The sequence below is a fragment of the Molothrus ater genome, chromosome 6, assembly GCF_012460135.2.
Source record: "Molothrus ater isolate BHLD 08-10-18 breed brown headed cowbird chromosome 6, BPBGC_Mater_1.1, whole genome shotgun sequence".
In the NCBI taxonomy this organism is placed as follows: Eukaryota; Metazoa; Chordata; class Aves; order Passeriformes; family Icteridae; genus Molothrus; species Molothrus ater.
Genome location: NC_050483.2, coordinates 59,292,823 through 59,313,885, shown reverse-complemented (window position 1 = coordinate 59,313,885; position 21,063 = coordinate 59,292,823). Strand labels below are relative to the sequence as shown.

The 21,063-nt window shown below is 47.7% G+C and overlaps 1 protein-coding gene across 1 annotated transcript; it reads right to left on the bottom strand.

Moving 5' to 3' along the window:
- Window positions 1–1,961: 1,961 nt before the first annotated feature.
- ATG14 (autophagy related 14) lies at window positions 1,962–20,828 on the bottom strand. Its single transcript, XM_036384299.2, is given in 11 exon segments — window positions 1,962–4,715; window positions 4,717–4,780; window positions 7,657–7,742; window positions 7,854–7,944; window positions 9,018–9,135; window positions 9,641–9,870; window positions 10,855–11,092; window positions 15,237–15,318; window positions 15,728–15,770; window positions 15,906–15,968; window positions 20,611–20,828. Coding segments are annotated over 11 exon segments (1,476 nt in total). The 3' UTR covers window positions 1,962–4,472.
- Between the last annotated feature and the right edge of the window lie 235 nt (window positions 20,829–21,063).

Sequence of the window (21,063 nt, the reverse complement as noted above, 5' to 3'; positions counted from 1 at the left end):
GGCTTTTTTTTTTTTTTCTCCTGTAACATTGTAAAATGCAGATTTCTGTTTCCTTAAGGGATGGTTCAGAGAGAAGCCAAGGTCTGATGAATGTTAGGGTTTGGGGTTAATTGGAAGCAATTAAAAAAAAATAAAATCCAGTGTTGGATTTACAAAGTTCAGTGTTTAGAACTGAGGATGAAGGACTGCACCATGTGCTTGACTTCCCTGCCTGGGAGCATTTGGAGTTTCTGGACTGAATTTCCAGATAGGCCTGCAAAGAAGTTGTAATAACATTTCCATTGTCCATAAGCTTCCAGTTTTCACCAAGCTCTGGGGCTCTCCTGGCATGGACAGCACTGTGAAAGCTGCCTGTGGCTGAGCCTTGTGGTTGGGCTCTTGCTCCATCCTGGCTGTTTCTGAAGCAGCTTTTCCCTTTGCTGGGCCCTGTTCCCTGTGGAGAAGCCCTGGGGTGCTGCAGCAGAGCTCAGTTCCTTGGTTTGGACCCAGGTCCTGCAGCCTCTGCCCCGTGCAGCCCCTGGAGCTGTTGGGAAGGCCATGGAAAAGCTCCAGGGCTGGAGCTCCTCTGCTCTGAGCCAGGCTGGGAGAGCTGGGGGTGCTCCCCTGGAGAAGGGAAAGCTCCAGGGAGAGCTCAGAGCCCCTGGCAGGGCCTGAAGGGGCTCCAGGAGAGCTGGAGAGGGACTGGGGACAAGGGATGGAGGGACAGGACACAGGGAATGGCTGCCAGTGCCAGAGGGCAGGGATGGATGGGAGATTGAGAAAAAAATTCTTTCTTGTCAAGATGCTGAGGCCCTGGCAGAGGGTGCCCAGAGCAGCTGTGGCTGCCCCTGGATCCCTGGCAGTGCCCAAGGCCAGGTTGGACAGGGCTTGGAGCAGCCTGGGACAGTGGAAGGTGTCCCTGCCATGGCAGGGGGTGGAACAAGGTCCCTTCTTGGGGGATCTTTAAGGTCCCTTCCAACCCAAACCATTCTGTGATTTCACAGCTGCACAAAACTGCACTGACAGATCCAACCTGAGGCTGAACTCCCACTCTTGCACGGTGGAAATGGTGCTGAAGCCTCACCTGGGGCTGTTTCCCCTTCCCACCTGCCTTTGGCTGGTCCAGGCAGTGCTGGTGTAGGGACAGGTGAGGCCATTTTCAGCTGCTCTCCTGCCACAAACCAGAGTGGGCAGAGGACAAAAGCTGCTGGTGCTGCCTAAGCAGAATTGGTTTGAGTATTGTCTGCAGGAGCTGAGCTCAGGGCCAGACCTGGCTTTGCCCTGGCCATGAGCTGCCTGTGCTGTGAGCAAGGCCATGACCTGCCCAGCAGCCAGCAATCACAGGGCCATGGGTCCTCCCCATCCCATAATCACAAGAAATGCAGTGGGAGGGGTTGTTTGTCCTCCACTGTCTGTCCACAGCAGCCTGTGAACCACCAGAGCCCGTGGGCATCCCTGGGCCCTTTCCCATCCCTGGCACTCTGACACTGCTTCACTTGAACAACTCCATCCCTCAAAAGATGGATGGGCACCTTCCTGCAGCCTGAAATGAGCCTGTAACGAGGAGCTTTGCATGCAGGAGGAATCCACCACCTGCAGAAACATCCCCAGCACAGGAGCTGCCCCAGCCAGGCTCACCCAAGAGGTTTACATGTACATAGAGGGGTGTGGGTGTGTGTGTGTGCTGTGCAGGACTCCACCCCCTGCTCCCATGGAGATGCAGTTATTTTATGTAAGAGTATTTTTTTAGAATGGGTATTGCTTATTCCACCTCTGTATGACTGATTGCACTGTAACAGGTCTGGTCCCTGTGATGCTTCCAAGGCTGGAAATTCTTGTGTACTTTGCCCAGCACGGTGAAAAACAAACCACACAGAAGTAACAGTCATAAATATACAACTTTAAAAAAATTACTGTTAAAGATTTATTGCAATAATACAATAAAATTTAGAAGAAAAAAAAAAAAAAAACAAAACCAAAAAAAAACCCAAAAAACCCAAACCATTTGTGTTTAGTTACATCTTAAGTCTGGAAGTTGTGAGAGGGGGGCCGTGAGTTTCCCCAGGTGAAAAAGCCACCCTGGGTGTTCCACCTGAGACCCTGCACAGGCACCTGATTTTCAGCACAGGGCTGGGCCCTGCAATCAGGCTCTTCCTTGGCAGCCCAAATTGGCCACCCCAGGTCACTGCTCACCACCAGAAGTCCTGGCCAGAACTGAAATTCCCATGTTCATGCTACACAAAAAGTTTTGTAAACTCTCAGCTGGCTGCCTTCAAATATTTATAATTATGGATATTCCTGCCCTCCCTCCCTCCCTCCCTCACCCCCCCAAATAACCTGGGAAACGAATCCTGGTGATTGCACTCAAGGTTTGGACACACACAATTCTTCCTCAGCTACACATGTGCAAAACACTTTTAAAAAAACCACCACAACCTTGTGTTCTGTTACAAAAAAAGGTTCCATGAAAAGCCCCACCCCAACACATTTGAACACCCCCACGGTGCCCTTGTGCACTCTCAGAATATGACACGGTTGCAAATAAATTATTTTGGAAAACATGGATAGGAAGAATATGGCTTAGAAAAGTTATTGTGTTGGATTTTCTTTCCCTAAGTTCAGTGACAGTGCACGAAGCTGAGTCATGGCCTGACCTTCTGGGGCTCAAAGCACAAAGGCAGCAATGAAAAAGGGACTGAAATGCCTATTAAAAAACAACAACAAAAAAGGGATTTAGATGGTGGGGTCCAGTGCAAAATACACAGGGAAGCAGAAGGGGCTGGGCTGTGAGCCCAGTTTCCAATACTGGCGTGTGCTGGTTGCTCAGAGCTGTGCGTGCTAAAGTGCTGTGAGCCAAGAGAGCCCAGAGCCCAGCCTGGCAGCGGGGCAGGGGCCATGGCCCCCATCAGCTGCAGCAGCCCAGGGGCCTGGGCTGTTCTCCTGAAACAAACCCAACTCTTGGAGCAGAGCAGCGGCAGGAGCGAGGCTGGCGTTGTCTGACAACGTGCGGAGTTAAGGGTCTTTGGTTTAAAAAAAAAAAATAAGAGAAAAAGAAAAATGAGGAGAAACTACTGACAACAGATGCCCAGCTCAGGGCTAAAGAGAAGCAGCTGCCATGGAGGGGTGGGTGGCACGTGGGTGTCACTGCCACACCTGGCTTCCCACCCCTCCTGCGTGGGGACAGAGGCAGCACTGGCCAGCCTGGAGAGGGAGACAGAAATGCACCACAAAACACCCTGTGAGGTGGCTGGGAAAGCCAGCCCTGGAGCTGGGAGCAGGCAGGGATGTGGCCTCTGTCACCACGTCCTCGTCAGGAGCTGTGTCCCCAGGAGCTGAGGGGCAGTGGCAGAAATCCTCCCTCGTGGAGGGAGGGCAGGAGGCTCTTCCTTGGCTGGCCCTGTGGAGGAACTGTCCCAGCTCTAAATGTAAACGTTGGAAGCTCTGCTGAGCAAACCACCCGTGGGTGTCCCCTCCTGCAGGGCAGAGGAAGAGGAGGAGCCCTTGCTGACCAAGTCACCTTTCAGCACTCACCTCCTGGGGTTCCACGAGCCAGCTGTGCCAGGGGAACCAAACCAACTTCTTGGCAGTCAGTAAACAACAAACCCCAGCACGAACATACAATAAAATAGGGTTAAAAACACATGTAGTGTGGAGAGCACGTGACTTCACCAAACTGGCTTGAAATGGGGTTTTTCTAATGCTAAAAAGTGGCAACGTGGTGTGGTAACCGATGGATATTATTGCAACAATGCAATTCTGTATCAGCATCCAATGTGGGTCTAGCAAGAGAATGTCCAGTGTTTCTTTGGTGCATGGTATTAAGAGTACAGAGCTTGTGTGCCTCAGCACAACACAAAACTTCTACACCTACCAGTGGAAACAGCATGAAACAAGCCAGTTTTCTATGGCAAAACTGGGTAAAGATTCACAACCAAATCTAAACCAAGAGCAATTTGCTGTGTGAATTCCCCGTCCATGCTGATCATTTGTATTAAAAATATGGCAACAGAGATTAGAAAACATGTTAAAAATGCATAATTTTCATGTCCTGAATGAAAAAAATTTAGAAATGCGCATTTTTGCGTTATGCAAGACAGATTTAAAACACACACACACACAAAGGAAAACCCTGTAAGGAGTTAAGAAAGTGGGAGCTGCATTTGCACCACTGTCCAGACCGCACCCTGAGCAGCCTTCCTGATCCAAACACTCCAAAATCTGTTTCTTCTTCAGAAAGTAGAGCTGGAGGTGGCTGGGTCCTTTGCCAATCCTCGATGCAGACAGAACCGAGACACGAAGTGCCCTGGCAGGATCCGTCGGGAGCACGGAGCTCATTTACAAAACGGGGCTCTCGCAGTCGTCTTGGGGAAATAAAAAGGTTTTCTCCGGTTTACAAAACGAAGTCTGACCTTTCCTTTGTTCCAGGCACTACTTAACAGAATAGGTAAAGGTTGATCACAGCCCAGTCAGGGAGGGGTTCCTGGCACAGCCCGCTAGCGGTGCCCGGTGTAGGCCTTGAGCCACGAGGTGACCGAGGCGGCGGCCGACGAGATCATCCCGCCCGCGCTGCTGCTGGCGATGGGCTGGGACACCTGGGTGCTCTGGCTCTGCAGCATCTCCACCTGCTGAGAGGGGATGTCACAGAACCTGGGGCTGGGCAGGTTCTCCCAGTCCGTGCCCAGGTCCGTCTCCTCGTCGCTCACGCGCTCGTCGCCGCTCTCGTCCGTCTCGCCCGCCTGCGCTCGGCTCCACAAACTCCATGGAGTCCTCCAGGTCGGCGCTGATTTCAAAGGGGCCGGACCTGTGGGGGGGACCCCATCAGTGCCTCTGTTCTCCCACCCACAGCAGCCTGCTCTGCCAGGCACAGCAGAAATGAAGTGCCCTGTCTCTATCAGCTGGCAGAGGGAGCTTGGTGTCACCCCCTTGGATGTAACACAAACACCTGGCCCAGGAAGGGCCAGGGAACGGTGGGAGGGAGAGCAGTTCTGCTCTGGCAGGGACAGAGGAACACAGAGCAGAGAAAGCTACTGGTGATAACTCAGGGCTCCACTGGGGGAATCCTGCCTTGATGTGGAGCAGCTTTAATTTCCAACACCAAGAGAGCTCAGCTCTGTCAGGCTGAACCTGCAACTCCAGGTCTGGCACAACCAGAGAGACTTCAGAGTCTCATCAGTGGAGACTTCCCACTCTGCCCCAAGAACACCTCAAGCTCTTTCTCACTCTGAGGTTGGCCAGACACTGGAACAGGCTGCCCAGAGAGGCTGAGGGGTCTCCCCTGGAGGCACTCCAAACACAGAATCACAGAGTAGCTCAGGCTGGAAGTCACCACAGTGGCTCATCTGGTCCAATCTCATCATCCCAGAGCACAGGGCACAGGATTGTGCCCAGATGTCTCTGAAATATCCCCAGTGAGGGAGGCTCCACACCCTCTCTGGTCTCTGCTCAGGGCTCAGTCACTGCACAGAGAAGTTCTTCCTCACGTTCAGGTGGAACTCGTGGGCATCACCTCCTGCTCGTTGCTCTGGTGCCATTGCTGGGCCCCTGGAGCAGAGCCTGCTCTGTCTCTGAGCCCTCCCTGCAGGCAGGGACAGACAAGGATCGGGTCCCCTCTGGAGGGGTTCAGCCCCAGCTCCCTCAGCCTCTCCTGAGCAGGGCCATGGGTTGCATCCCCAGGCTCCTGCAGGGTCCCAGCTGTGCTGTGACTCAGAGTTCCCTGCTGCCACTGCCTGGTGGGAGAGGCGATTGCATCCTGCCCATCCCACTGCTTTGGGCTGCCTGGATTCCATGGAAAAAGGAAGATTCCCCACAGCAAGCAGAGTCCCTGACAGAGCTGACTCCAAGCCATAAATCTGCCCTGTGAACACGAGCAGGAATTTGATGGAATCATGGAATCATTTAGGTTGGAAAAGACCCCCAAGATCACTGAGTCCCACCATTAAACACAGTGACCACTTAACACAGGCAAGAGTTTATCCAGCCTTAGTGGGAGAAGGAGCCTTAAGCAGTGATTTGTCATGGGAAATATTAATCCAGATAATTAAAGCTTGGTAAAATTATAAGCATATGAAAGCAGCAGCATATAAAGGAGATTGTCAGGCAACCACAGGCTTAGGTATCTAAAGGAAAACAAAGAGAGCTGGTTGTTGCAAACTTTGCAGCCAGCTGAGAAATGAAAGGCAAACACTCCTCCTTCATAATCTGGAAAGCAATGGGAGCTCTGCCTCCTGGCAAAGCCTTCTGCTTAACAAGGCAACACAAGAAGGAGTCATCAGGGCTGAGGCCAGAAGGGACCATTAGATCATCTCAAGTGACCTCCTCTCTCTAACAAAGGCCACTGAGTCCCACCCTTCTCCCTGTCCTGAGCCCAGCAACTCCTGCCTGATGACAGCATCCATCCCAGAACCTCATCCAGCCTTGAGAGGATGACAGAAGGAAACAGAACCCCCACCTTCATTACTGTGGGTAATTAATGTCTCTGCTAAGTGCATGTGCCTCATTTCAACCAGCTCAGACTCTCTGCTCCCAGTGGTGTCTGTAAAGCCACTCAGCAGCCTGGTGGGTATCTTACCCAGCTCTCCTGTAACCCTTTCTTTTACTCTCTGCACCCAGCTGATGCATGGGGAGCTCTGGGACACCTGCACAGGTGCCCACTGCAGCCCTGCACCCTTCAGAGCAGCTGCTTTCCTTTGAGCTCTCCATCCTCTGGCTATTTCCAGCACTCTATTTCAGGCAGCAAGCACAGATTTTTTTTTTTGTCCAAAATCTTCCACAAAGATGTGGCTCCCCATGTCTGTGGGCTGGCTCAGTAGGGATAGATGCAGAGAACACAAGGAAGTGGGAACAGGCAGCTCCTCTTAGTGGCACTGCAGGTTTTTGAATAAAACCAGATCCGTACAAGAGAACAAAGCAGAAAAGCAGATTTCAGAACATCACTCACTGTGTTTAAGGGGGGAATAAAACATCAGGCACATCAAACAAATATTTGCAGACTGTCTTGGGCACAAGTGACTTGTGTCTGGGTTATCCCAATGGGGAAATCGGTGTTGTTTGCTTTCTTATATTTAACTTGTAAAAAAAAAGAAATAAATTATTAAACCTGGGGTGTGCATGCCAGAACTGATGTTCTTTTCATCACGTTCTAAGCTAAGGGAACAGTTGTCTTTAATCTTAATTTACATATAAATGAGTATTGTTTAAAGGGTCAGCTTTGGTCTAGGCAGTTCATTGACTGGAAGTATTCTGGGAAAGGTTTGCCTGGGATTCTGTTCAGGGTTTGTGTTTCTGGATGCTCTCAGGTATTTGCATGTTGGCAAGGCGTGGGCAGGGTCACGCTTGGAGCATGGCAAAGCTGCCTGGCATTTGTGCTGCTGTTCCCTGGAGGGAAGGAGTTCCTGCTCCTGGCTGGAGGGGAAATGAGTCCATCATCAGCTGCAAAGCCTCCAGCTGAGCCTGCCATAGGCAGGAGCAAACAGCAAACACACAGCTGTAAATTTAATTCCCTACTCAGGAGCCTCTTTTTCTGTCCAGTCTTTCCTCCTCCTGGACCTACCCTGATTTCTGTGCTGAGGACTGATCTATAGGCACAGCAGAAGAGAATTTCCCTCACAAGTAACAAGGCAAAGGCATCAATTCCAAAGGGATTCAGCCAGAGGAGAGTTCACATTTTGCTTTTCTTACCTGCCCAAGTTCTCGGTGTCTGGGCTGACCAGGTACATGAGGTTCCTGAGGGTATGCAGGGGGTGCAACAGATCTAAATTTACATGCTGACATGGGGAAGGGAAAAAAATAAAACATGATCAGGTCCTGAAGGAAACCAGCAGGCACAGGTGATATTTGAAAAGCTATTTAAAGATATGAAATGTGCACCCCCCTACCTGAGAGAAGCAGAGGTGGAGGATATTAGCATTCAGCTTCTTCACTGCCCGTGTGAACCTGTGTCTGCTGAGATTCTCTCCACAGAATTCACTGTTAAAACACCACACACACAAAACCACACAGAAAAACAAAATGCTGTGAAAATACATTTACTGGAGACATCAGCATTCCATGCCCTGGCTTCCTAACAAATCCTGGAGCAGAAATCCTCGCAGCGAGCACTTGTTCAAAGTCTGCAGCCAGCTCTAGAGTGCTGAGGAGATTAATTTTAAACCTAGCAGGACTGTGAGCATTTTGTCAACAAGCTCTGCTTGCCCTGGCCTCACCATTTTCCACAGGACAGGTGGTGTGAACTGTAGGGAACTCAGATCCACCTGAGCCAAACTGTTTCAGATCTCCTTTAAAGTCTTGCATCATTTCCTGTTCCCAACCTTTTCCTTCTGTGAGGGCTGAACACCCAAATAAGAATCAGAGAATCACAGAATGGTTTGGGTTGGAAGAGACTTTCAGATCATCTGGTTCCAAGCCCTCAGCCACAGGGTGGGAAAAAGCTGAAACTCTGCACAACTTTTGTGTCCTCACTTTGACAACCACTGTTTTAAAACACTTAAAAGAATCTCAGCAGCACATCTGGAACCCCTGGGAGTCTGAGCAGGCCTGCAGCTCCTTCTGTGCAGATCCCAGCTGCTCCACACAGACACCAAAATTCTACCAGTGCTCTGCATCCTATATGGGGTTTACTCCTGGGTTTTTTATCCCATGGGAATGACACTGCTGCCATGCCATGTTACAGCACTTGTCGCACAGCACAGGAGGCAGCAGAGCTGATCAAGAGCTGCTGGACTGAGCTGGGATTTTGTGAAGCACAGTGGGATCCAGTGAAATGAAAAGTGCCATTTGTGCACTGCCATATTTCATCTCTCATTTGAGGATGCTGAACATGTCAATTAGAGAGGTGTTAGTTTCAACTCTGATGCCTGGTCTCCCTCTCAGGAAGTAAAAAAGGAGGGAGGGACTGTTAACTGTGGTCTAAAATCCTGCTAGCCCTCCCCTCAAACAGCACAAAAATCCACAAGCCACCCATGTTGTCAAAAGCTGCTCCAATTCATGACTTTTTTTGCTCAAACTGAGGTCACTGATTCCCCTGCTGTATTTTTACTTGCCTGTTGCAGAGCTTCTTGGGAAGATTTACATCAAGTATGAGAGACAAAGTGTTAACGAGCTGAGTTGCATAGCACAATGCAGCACTGATGGTATGAGCAGGGTTATTATGTTCCATATCTGAAAGAAATAAAAACAACATGAAATCTTGGTTTTAAATGAAGTCTTGGTGGGTGGGTTAATATGTTCCTGGAGTCTACTCTGGAATATGTCATTTCTAAGCAAGGAGAACAGCCTGAATCTAGCAATCATTTCCAGTGAAATCTGTCAGAAGCTGGAAGAAAATAGTAATTCTTGGAATTCCTGTTAAGATGATGACATGTGAACTGTGTCAAAACTGTGAATAATTAACTTTCTCTATTTCACTGTGCTGTGCATCCCAGTGAGAATTTCATGCAAAAGAAGATTTCAGCAGACTGGTCATAAAATCACAGAATGCTTTGAGTTGGAAGGGACCTTAAAGACCACCTAGTTTCAACTGGGCAGGGAATCTTCTCCTAAAACCCCTATTCTGGCATTTATTTCTGGCTCAGGCTGAGAACAAACGGACCGGTTTATGCTCCTCAGTGCCTTCTGCTGGCACCCAAAGTGTCCCAGCTGCCTAAAACCACGCCTTGCCCCTTACCAGGTCCCTGTGTAGTCTTCTTCTCCTCCACCCAGTTGTAGTAAGCAGAGTAGTCCCCGTTGTTGGGGAGGATGATCCAGGGCCCCGTGATGCTGATGCTGGTGTCCCCGTTGTGGTCGTCACACACCCACCTCCCGGACAGGTACGTGGTTCTCCGTGCCTCTGCCAGCTTGCTCACAGTGCTGGAGGTCATGGCATTGTCACTCTCTGAGGACACGTCTGCTGGGTCCCTGCAGGCCCCACAGGGGTTGGAGAGAAGTGGGTGGCAATGGAATCAAACACACACTTGGCAGGCACTGAGCCGCGTTTCACCCAGGGCAAAGTGCTTGGAGGAACGCTCCTGTAAAAGTCCTCAGTCCCAAAACTACTTTCATTTGTTCACTGTGGGGTTTTTAACTGGCTGGTTTTGTAGAATCCAGGAATGGTTTGGGTTGGAAAGGACCTTACAGACCACTTCTGCAAAACTCCTCATTCCCAAAACTACTTTCATTTGCTCTGGGATTTTTAATTACCTGTTTTTGTAGAATCCTAGAAAGGTTTGGGTTGGAAGGGGCCTTACAGACCATCTCATTCCACCCCTACCATGGGCAGGGACACCTTCCACTATCCCAAGCTGCTCCAAGCCCTGTCCAGCCTGGCCCTGAACACTTCCATGGATAGGGAATCCATATTTTAAGGAAGTTTAACACTGAACATTCAGCTCATATCTCTCAGTGGGGAGATGCAAGCACCTCCAGATTCAGATGTTCTGGGGATGGTATGGATTGGAAAGGACCTTACAGACCACTTCTGCAAAACTCCTCATTCCCAAAACTACTTTCATTTGCTCTGGGATTTTTAATTACCTGCTTTGTAGAATCCTAGAAAGGTTTGGGTTGGAAGGGACACCTCATCTCGTTCTACCCTTGCCATGGGCAGGGATACCTTCCACTAGACTAGACCAGGCTGCTCCAAGCCCTGTCCAGCCTGGCCCTGAACACTTCCAGGGATGGGGAATATATATTTTAAGGAAATTTAAAATATAAATTTTGGGGAAATGCAAGCACCTCCAGATTCAGATTCTTCCATCCCAGACCTCCATCTGTGGGTGAGAACACAACTCCTCCTCCTCACAGACCCCAAGGGAGCCAGACTACCTACCTGAGACTGACACAGCTCCCTTCTGGGTGCCTAAAACCAAGCAAAAGGATCCCAAAAGGACAAGGCTGCCATACCTCATGCTTGTCTTCACCTCCTCCATGGGGAAGATGACCGAGGTCAGCTCCAGGATGTGCGCGCGCCGCAGGTTGGCCAGGTGCTCGTACTGCGTTTTCAGGTCGTAGGTTTTTTTCTCCACCAGGTCTCCCAGTTTCCTGTTGTGCTTCTGGATTTTCTCCTTCTTCTCCTGGTGCCTCTGAGCCCTGCGATAATGCTTCTGGTTCTCCTCTTTAATCCTCAGCAGCCCCTCTGTGTCTGTGAGAACAGCAGCAGATGTTATCCCTTGGAAAAGGAGCTGGGAAGTGCTTGCAGGAAAAGCTTGAGAAAAGCTTTATTAATATTTATGGAAAACAAGATCTCTGGCAGCTTCAAACAGAAAACCCTGCTAAACTATTAACTTCTTCCAGCTGCTCAGTGGTACAACTTTTTAATCTCCTCTGAAGATCTCCAAAGGGACTGCAACTGGGATTATTCTTTCCCTATCTTTTACCCAGCTATTTCTGGATTTGGAGCACAAAAGCCAAGATTTCCCAGTTTAATTAAACTCCTGAGCTAATCATCCTGACAGAAATAGCCTGACTGTACACGTTTGCATTGTGCTGGCCAAAAAAGCCCTGCCCTGCTTGCAGCCAAAATCAAGTGCAGATAGCATCTTCATTCACCAGTCCTGGCACCTGTGCTGCTGCTAGTGTGGGTTATTTGGGATTCTCTCATGGATGTGCTCTCACAGCACTTGGATCCCAACAGTGCAGGCTCCTTGTTCCCACAGGGAACATTTGCTATCTCCCTTTCCACTCACAAATGGGAATTGTGCTCATGGGCTGAAGTGCTGCAACTGCCTGGATTCACTCCACGTGTGTGAGGTTTGGAAAAATACCCTGCAAGAGCACCTTGAAGCATCCAAGGTGGGGCCTGATGATCCTAAAGGTCTTTTGCAACCTTGATGATCCTAAAATCTGCTCATTCAGATATAAAATAAGTAGCTGCAGTAATGAGAGTCAGCCACCTCTGTCTCTTAAAAACACAGGGCAAGATTTCTTGTGCTCTCCCCAAGTACATGTTTAAAACTCTCCCTGTGCCCTAGTTTGAGGTGTGCCTGCCCCTGCAGACACAGAGGCTGCTCTCTCTGAACATCAGGAATTATTTCCAGTCATCTGATCTGCTGCAATCCATGGTGTGTCTGGTAGGAAGGAAGATCTGGTATGTGGGAGATGCAAAGTCCCAAATTAAAGGAGGTGAGAAAAGCTCCTCCATGAAGATAAGAACTAATGATCCTCAGGTTTATATAATATAAATAAGTGACTCCTGTTAGAGGAGCAGTAGAAAAATCCACTTTATTCTGGGCAATGCCAGAATCCCTAATGTGTCAGCTATAACTCCCCTTCCTTTAAGCAGCCCTGTAACATCAACAGAAAATCAATTAACACTTGCAGTCACATTCCCAAACTCTCCCTTTGCAAAAAGAACAGGAGAGAGGCTGAGGAGGAAAAGGTCCAGCTGCTCCATTTTCACATTCATGTTTGACTTGAAAGGCTACTTTTTCAGAGTGAACTCCCTTCCCTGCAGGTCCAACAGCAATTATTTGGGAATAGGGAGACACTGCACTGAAATTTCCTCTTCAGCAGTCCCAGTGCACAGACAACTGTCCTGCCCTCTGCACAGCACCTCTGCTTTATGACCCAGTTTATGAGGTGATTAAAAATCTGTCCCTAGGAGTATTTCAGGACACCACTGTGTCCCACACACCTGCACTGCCTGATAAATGCAAGCCCAGGCACACTGATCTCTGCCCAGAGAGCTCTGCCAGGGATTTGCAAGCCTGTCTCCTTGAACTGTTCTGCATGGAAAGAAGGCAAACACAGATTTTAAAACATTATTTTAAGCACCACCAATTATTGAGGTCTCCAGGAGAGTCAACTCCAAAAGCAGGAACCCAGTGTTCTAGAAATGGTTTTTATTTCAGAAAATTAAACTATGCCACATCCAAGAGCAGAGAAACAACCTTTCCACTCTTTTTAATGTGGACCAAAAGTGACCAAGTTGGATCCTGATCTGTTGGCTACTCACAGCTGGAATTCATTCCTGGTCTCTCTCCAAAAGCAACTGAGCTAACAATAGGTTAGTTGGGCAATAGTCAGCTCAGTTTTTAGGTTACATCTAATCAAATTCACTGTGAGTCAAGAGAAGTTGCAAAAGCTGCAGATAATAAATTCCACAGAACAGTGGGAAAATGGAGAACTCCACTCCCTGGTTGGTCCTAACTCTGCCACCTCCAGAGCAGAGCATTTTGAGAAGAGGTGACTAATTCCTTAAAGTCACATTGATTTCCTCTTCTCCTTTCTTCACAGGCAAAAGACAAAAAGTCATAATCTAATCTCCATAACAATAATCTTCTACCCACTGAAAAGCTTGTTTTTCTTCAACTTCCTCCTCTCTAAACCAAACATGAATTTTCTTAGCTGTTCTATTCAATTTCCAATGCTCAGACTTTCCTCTGATTATTTGTATCTTTCTTAAATTGTTTAAATTGGACACCAGGTTTCCACTGAAGCAACAACAACACCTGGCACAGCAGGATAACTGCTTCCATCTTAAATACAGCACTTATATTAGTTAACCCAGAAAGAGGCCTGAACCTTTCTGGAGCAGCACAAGATTGATAATTTTTATTTAATTTGCAATTCCCCAGATCCCTTCCTGCCAAATCTCACCACCATCCCCCATTCTGGGTTTATGTTTCTCTTTATAACAATGTGTACCTTGATTTTGTTCTTTCAGGATGATGCTGTCTATTAATCTGCATGATTTTCAACTTGGTCCTGGTCTCCACAGAAGTCATCTCACCATCCAGCCTGGCTTCCTCCATTCCACCCTCTGTTCTACTGAGCTATTATGGGAAATACTGCCAGGAACTGGGCCAGGAACCGGCTCCTGCTGAGCTCCACCTGCCTCACCTCCTCAGCTTGACCAGTGCCACCACTCTTTGAATGAAGCTTTTCCAACCTTCTGTGATGACCTTGCAGAGGTTACACCCAGAGCAAATTTGGTTTGCTCACAAGACAGTTTCAGGCAGTGCCCAAATCCAAGTTACGTGCAGCTTCTGCTTCATCCTCCACTGCAGCACCTGATCCCCAGATGAGGGGCTGATTGGGCATGAATATCATGACATAAATAACAGAACATGGATTTGACAGGAATACCATAACCAAGTGATGGCTGTTTTTACCCACCTTGCCTGGCAGTTACCAGCAGAGCCCCCCTAGGTGTGTGACAGGATTCCTGGGCCATCACTCTGGGGTTCTGCCTTGCTGCACCCTTTGAAGGCAGGTGCTGCTCTCAGCCTCCTCACTCAGGCTCCCAAGTGCTCCACAGACCACCTCAGCTTGTTCCCTGGCTTCCATAAAACAAACTAATGTGTAGTTATCTGTTTCCTTCCTTAGTCTGCAACTGAGTCCTCTCATGATGTCAAATTTAACCTGGCTAAGCAGCTGATCCCATTTTCTTTGCAGGAAGATGAAGCAAAGGCAGCACTGAATGAATGCCTCAGACTTCTCTGCAGTGTTATTGCTATTTCCTGTTGACTAACACACTTTTCTGCTCCCTCACCTTTTCTTTATCATCCATTTATTATTGTTACTATCCATCCTCCTTTTTAATTGAAAATAATTTTGCATCTCAGCCTTTTTGATTTTTCATCCCAAGCCCGTGCTAATCCTTTATGACTCTTCTCAGGCTCTGCCTCTGCTTCCACTCTCTGTATGGCTCCTCTTGAATTTCAAGCCATAAAAATATCCCAGATTCAATCAATATGCTTCTGAATATGCTTCCTCTACTTCCCTTGCATGTAGATTGTAAGGAGAGCTGCATATTCTCTTCTGAAAAATGACCCTGCAAATTTAGTGTAAAACAATCTGATGGGTTTCAAAAACTGAAGTTTCTGAATGGAGCCTACACCCTAATTTCAGTGACTCTTGCTCAAGTAGGATTTTTGGATTTTCAGACAGGTGTGGGTTAAAATTCAGCAGTTTCAGGAAATCTGTGACAGCTGCAGAGCTGTTTGCTGCTCCTTATCAAGAGGAAGTGATCAGAAACACTACACTGAATACAGCCATCTCTAGGGACACAGCCAGAGTCACAGGCTGCTAAGCATTTGCTCTTAAAGCTGCTGCAAAACCATCTCCATCCAGCTGAATAATGTCTGCTGTTTGCTAATTAAAACCCAAGCATAAAAAGGCCAAAATCCACTCAGTGATTTGCCTTCAAGTTGATTTAGGAAGCAACTGTTTGGAAATTCACCATTAAAAAAAAAAAAACCTGACGTCCAAATTCACCTCGATTGATTTTTCACTCTAAGGCACGGGGAGTTTTTCCACATCACAAAAGCACAGGCATTACTCACGTCTTGTCATTTCATCATTTTCTTTGCAAATGGTCTGTTTCAGCTGCTCAATCCTCATCTTGCAAGACATTATTTTCCATCTCTGAAAAAGAACATTCAGCAACTCTAGGGCACAAGTGACTTCAAACATGCTGAACTAATGATTAACAGCAAAGCCAGCAGCTTTAGTGCAAAAAGTAGCAGGATGCTCTTGAATGGATCAAACAACTAAATATTTCATACAGTGTTTTGTGCACAGAAGAATGCCACAAACAAAACGAGGGCTTAGCTATAAAGTCAATTGGTAAAGTAAGTTACTGAACAAATATCTAGTGAGAGATGAGAAATTCAGACAGCTTGGAACACTCTGCTGGCAGAGCCCATTTCAGTTTTGCTTACAACAGGCTCTTTGGGAAAGCAGCACAATGCCCTCAAGGTACACTGTAACTTTAAACTATGAGATCTAGGAATTCAGAGAGTTTAAAAACCATGGGACACTTGGAGCAACTCACCAGCTGATCAGTTATTTCTTTCCCTTCCATGGCCTTCAAAACACTAGAGGAAAAAACATGATTGAAAGTTTTATGACTATCTGGACTTCATCTGTCTGCAGCAACAGTGTGTTAAAAGAGACTGTTTCCTTTTATGAGATCTCTTAGCTTTTATATCAATTTAATAAATACAACTTACTGTTTTTGGAATTCTCTCTGTTTGGTTTTAAGATGCATCAGCCTTTCTTTCTTGTCTGAAAACCTGGAAGAGATTAAATTCTTTTATTGATATTTTGCACAATTACAGCACTGTAAGTTGTCTGAAAAAGATAATAAAAGTGAAGCTTGGGGATTCTCCAAACCTCAGCTATCTGTCTTGATCTGGGGAAGTTAATGGCTAAATGTGTAAAACTCTTGCAGAATTCTAGAGCATGAGTCTCACTGGAATTGCAACAGAGCCTGTAAGCTGGAGAAACATCAGAGTGTTGAACTATCAAACAAATAGCAAATTACTGCTATTTCTAGATTTATAGCTTAGCAAGAGCAGTGTTTTGTGTGTTACAAAAAACATGGAGTACTTTAAAAGACCTTCAGTCACTGGAGAAATTAATAGTACTATTTCACATAGCCCATGACCCAAATGTCTGCTTCAGCTCTGCTTCACTGGACTCTAGGATATGGGAACTGATCAGAAAGAAATTTTTGCAGGATTCATCATCCTGTGTTTTCACCCTTTGAGTATACAGAAGCCACATTCTGCCCCCCTTATTGCTCCCCAGTTCATTCTATTTTTCTTTGCAACACAGAGAATCGATGATTTCATCCTAACAGAGCTATGGTATTTGTAGATGCTCCATCCCTGGAAGTGTTCAAGGCCAGGCAGGATGGAGCATGAAGGTTCCCATGGCAGGGGTTGGAACTAGATGGTCCTTAAGGTCCCTTCCAACCCAAACCATGTGAGATTTTATGATTTTACTTTCATTTCATGGACGTTTATGCTTTATTTAGAAAGAACAGTACACTAAGCCTTGACAGGATGACATCTTGGATTTCCTTCTCTGTTTCTCTGTGGATTTGATTTCAGGTAAAACTTCAAAATGCTTCACTTTTTTCCTTCAAGTGCTGAAAGCTTGGTGACTACCTTTGGATTCAGAGCCTGTGTAACCACCCTCCCAGATGACATTAGCATTAGAACAACAAAACCACTGGCTGCTGCTTTTGCAGTCAAGCAAAAGAATCTGTTTTCCTTCCAAAACAAACCAAAACCAAATGCAGGTGCTTGGCACAAAAGCCAGAGGCCACACGTGAGCTGGAGGAATGTGGTGCAACTGGAGCCCAGCTGCTCAGCCCAGCTCATCCCCTCTTCCTGTGTGTCCTCACCCCAGGAGTCACCCTGGAAATGACAAAAGGCCCTGCATGAGCCTCCTGTTTACCACAGAGCAGAGCACACCTACTGCACCCCCACCTTTGGCTGCCACCAAAAATCCCCTGGCCCAGAAACACAGAGCTCACCCAGCAGCCACCCAGGCTGGGGTCACCTGGCAATTCTGGGTTCCTGAGCTGGATTCGTGGGCACAGACCCTGACTGAACAGAATCACCCAGTTCCTGTCCATCACACCAGCAAAAAGCTGAATGATCTGTCACAGAACAGAGGAATAAATGAAGTTCTGGCTGTGGAGGGAAGGCAGAAGTGTTTGTGGAAGCCTGCAGAAATTGCAGCTCACCACGCGCTTCGCAGCGATGTCAAACAGCTCCTAGCAAACCCTCCAGCAGCTTCCTCCTGAGCAAACATTTCCACTGCTTTATATAGCTCTGAGTTCTACTGCACTGCACCCTGCAACTCCTTCTTCTTTATGTATCTTCAGCCTTTCCATTTGGCAAAAAAGCAAAACTTGGGATGAATTATTATAGGAACTCCCATCAAATGTAAACTGAGAGGAGAGAACATCTTGAATTACCCGTGAAATGTTTCTCTTTCCTCAAGTCTTATCACATTAAGGTGAGATTTTCTGTGGTTGCCTGGCTTATTTCCACATGTTCATGATTAGAGAGAAGCAACCAGAGAGAGGGGCTTCCTACATGAATCTACATATTAATCTACAGGAGTTGATTAATGCTGAAGGAGCTGAGGGCAAAATATTCACTATAACTGCTGAAAAAAATCACTATTGCTAACCAGAACCCATAGCTTGGAGAAATTAGCCAGGCTCAGACATCACAATTACATTGTCTTTGGCTTTTGCCATCTGCAGATACACAAAGCAAAGCAATTCAGCAGTCTGGGAAACACACTCTGAGAATTTATGCACACCACAGGCTGGAGGACACTCCCAGGAGGAAGAAGAACCTCTGAGCTGAGACCAACATCGAGACGCCAGCTTGGCTTTTGAACACACAACACATTAGTCATGAAAGGAAGGATGGCAGTGACTGTTCTACTGGAGGACTTCTGGACTACTCATCCTTAATTGTAGCTCTCCTTAAGGAATTAATCTTAACAGCTCCTCAGTCTCTCCCCCTCACAGATATGGGGTGTGATTTTTGCCAGACAGAAGAAAAACTTACTGCAGCTCTTCTAAAAGTTAGCTCACAAAATAGTCCCGTGAAATCTGAAATAATTAGAACATGAAATTGTTTGTCTTCATATAAGGAAAATTCACAAGAATATTCTAAAAATAAACCACTGTTGGATACAAGGAGTAATGCTTGGTTTCCTTCTATTTAGCCAGGAAGATAATGATCCTTTTCCCCCATCTGTAACACTTCAAAAAGACAAATGGGAGGCCCAAGTGCCCCCAAACACTTCCACATTCTGAATTTCTCACACTGAGCCACTCAGCAAAGCCCTTGCCATGACACTCCTCCAGCAGTGGCTGATCTAAAATTAACCCAGGCACTACTAGAAGGCATAAAATAAATAAATAAACAACGCTGGCTGTAAACAGCAGCTGAAAGGCACCCAGTGAACTGCACCTGTCCCTGCATGGCTCTGCCCTGGTCACCGTTTCAAACATCTCCCCCTCTCCCAGGGCTCACATCACAAGAAATTCAGAGACACCCACAAAGAGCAAACAAAGAAAACTGACCCCTTCCCCACTCTTAAATCAGTAATTCCATATATTAATTAGAGGATGCAAACAAAATGTTTCAGGCACGGTTTAAACATAATCCCATTATCCTCAAAACTCAAGCTTTTGTCCCTACACAGAGTTCCTGCAGCCATTGGGGAAATTGTGTTATTCATACAGATGTGCTACTCCTTTAATTCATTAAAATAAATTTGCCATTTTTAATGAATTGCACTACTGCAACTAATTGATGGAAAAGTTCTGAGCAGCAGGAGAAACAAAGCCTGGGGAAATGGAGTGTGTAGGGAGGCCCCAGGTTAATACAGCAGCAGTGACCCTAGAGATGGAACTGTGATGTCCAGGCAGAGAAGCGGGGAAAAAAGACCAAAAAACAAAAAATAAGAAGAGATTTAATCCTTGCAGTTAAAAAACACAAGGTAAATACACAGGAGCCTTTCCAGCCACAGACAAGTGGGGCAGTGAAAGCTTCTCAGGAAGATGCAGTGACAACTGTCAGACAGAAAAGCTGATCCTGTCTCATGTGAGAAGATAAAGAGGGTTTTCTCTTACACTGCTGCTTCTGGTACTTTGGCTAAAGCTGCTTCTTTATGACTTCATTTTCCTGATGGGCAGAGACTTCTTAAGCCTTGGTTAATACAAAACAACAGGGCTTCAACTCTAACAAAGGCTACAGTTGAATTTCTATAATTAAACCTGATGTTTAGCCAAAAACTTAAGGCTGCAAAAGAGACAGGAAAAAAACCAAACTTGGTTTATATTCCAAGCTCCATATCCAACCTTTTAATAGAATCTGCAGAAAACCCCAAGCAGTCTCACACAACTACACGTTTTCCACCTATTTTAGACAGGCTAAATCTAGTTTGTGGTTCTCCAACACAGCTTTTTTTACATTAAAAAAGGGAACAGACAGACAGACTTTAGTGACAGACTAAAGTCTGAGTTCTGCAAGCTGACTCACACTGGCTGACAGCATTTCCCCACTCCCGTGGATGTTGGTGGGTGAAAGGCACCACTGTCCCCTTGTTCCTGGGGACACAAGGAGCCTTTGGAGCGAGGACACGGCCACCCCACACACTTCCCAAAATAGCCCCAGGAATCGCTCCCAACAGCTGCTAACGAGGGACCAGGAACACGGTGCCAGCCAAGAATCAGAGCCCTTCCAGACATGGCCCTGGGGACTTTTGAAGAATCTGGGCTGGACGGCAGCGCTGGAGGAGCCACCTGAGTCATTCCATGAGGAAATTTGTTTATGGGCACAGCGCTCATGCAGGGAGAGCCAGCGCTCCAGAAGGAGCAGCGTGGCACACCATGAAGTGGATACTTTTTTTGTCCACATTTATGGGTATACACACAAGAAAATATTTATTTTTCTTTCTTATACAGCTTCCTAACTTCGCTTAACGATTTAGAAAACTACTGTTTCAAGGAGTGTTGACAAAAAGAGGTAAATCGTATGAAACAACACTGCACGGGTATCTGTGCCCTGAACTGGAGCTTCTGTGGCTACATCGCCACGGACGCATCTGCACCTGACCGAGTGAAACTCGGGGTCACTCCTTAATTATTATTATTATTATTATTATTATTAAAACTATTATGATTTCAAGGCTCGTACCGAGGGTCCTGCTGTGTCCATCCCCAGTCTCAGGGTGGGCCCGGCGGCCCCCAGAGCGTTCCCCACCCACACCCCGAGCCCCCCGAGCCCCAGGACAGCGGGGAAGGGGCACAACCCGGTCCCCATGCCCGGCCCTGAGGCACAGCGACCGCAGCAGGGCAGGGAGAGCCCGCCCCGCTCCCCTCAGCGCCGCCGGTACCTCTCGGAGTCGCGCCCGTCGAAGAAGACGAAGTCGCCGCTCTGCACGCACTTGGCGCAGGTGAGGCGGCGGCGCGTGGTGTTGCAGAGCGGGCACCGCTCCACCGCCACGTAGAGACCCTCGGCGTCCTCCTCGGCGCCCCGCAGAGCCCCGGGCCCGGCGGCGCTGCCCCCGCCCGGCCCCGCGGGCTGCGGCCGGCGGCCGCTGGGAGCCGCCATGTTGGGGCCGCGGGTCACGTGGGACGCTGTTGCCGGGCAGGGCATTGTGGGAAGGGGCGCTGAGGCGGCGGGCTGGGGCGGGGGAGGGCGCGGGACAATCTTAATTTTTCATAGAAACTGCGCCCTTTTCCTTCTGCAGGAGGAAAGGGAGCACCGCTGGGATAGTCCCAGAGCGATGGGGGTGTTGTATTCCGGTTCGTGGGGCTTCACCGCCGGTAGCCGTAGCATAACCAGG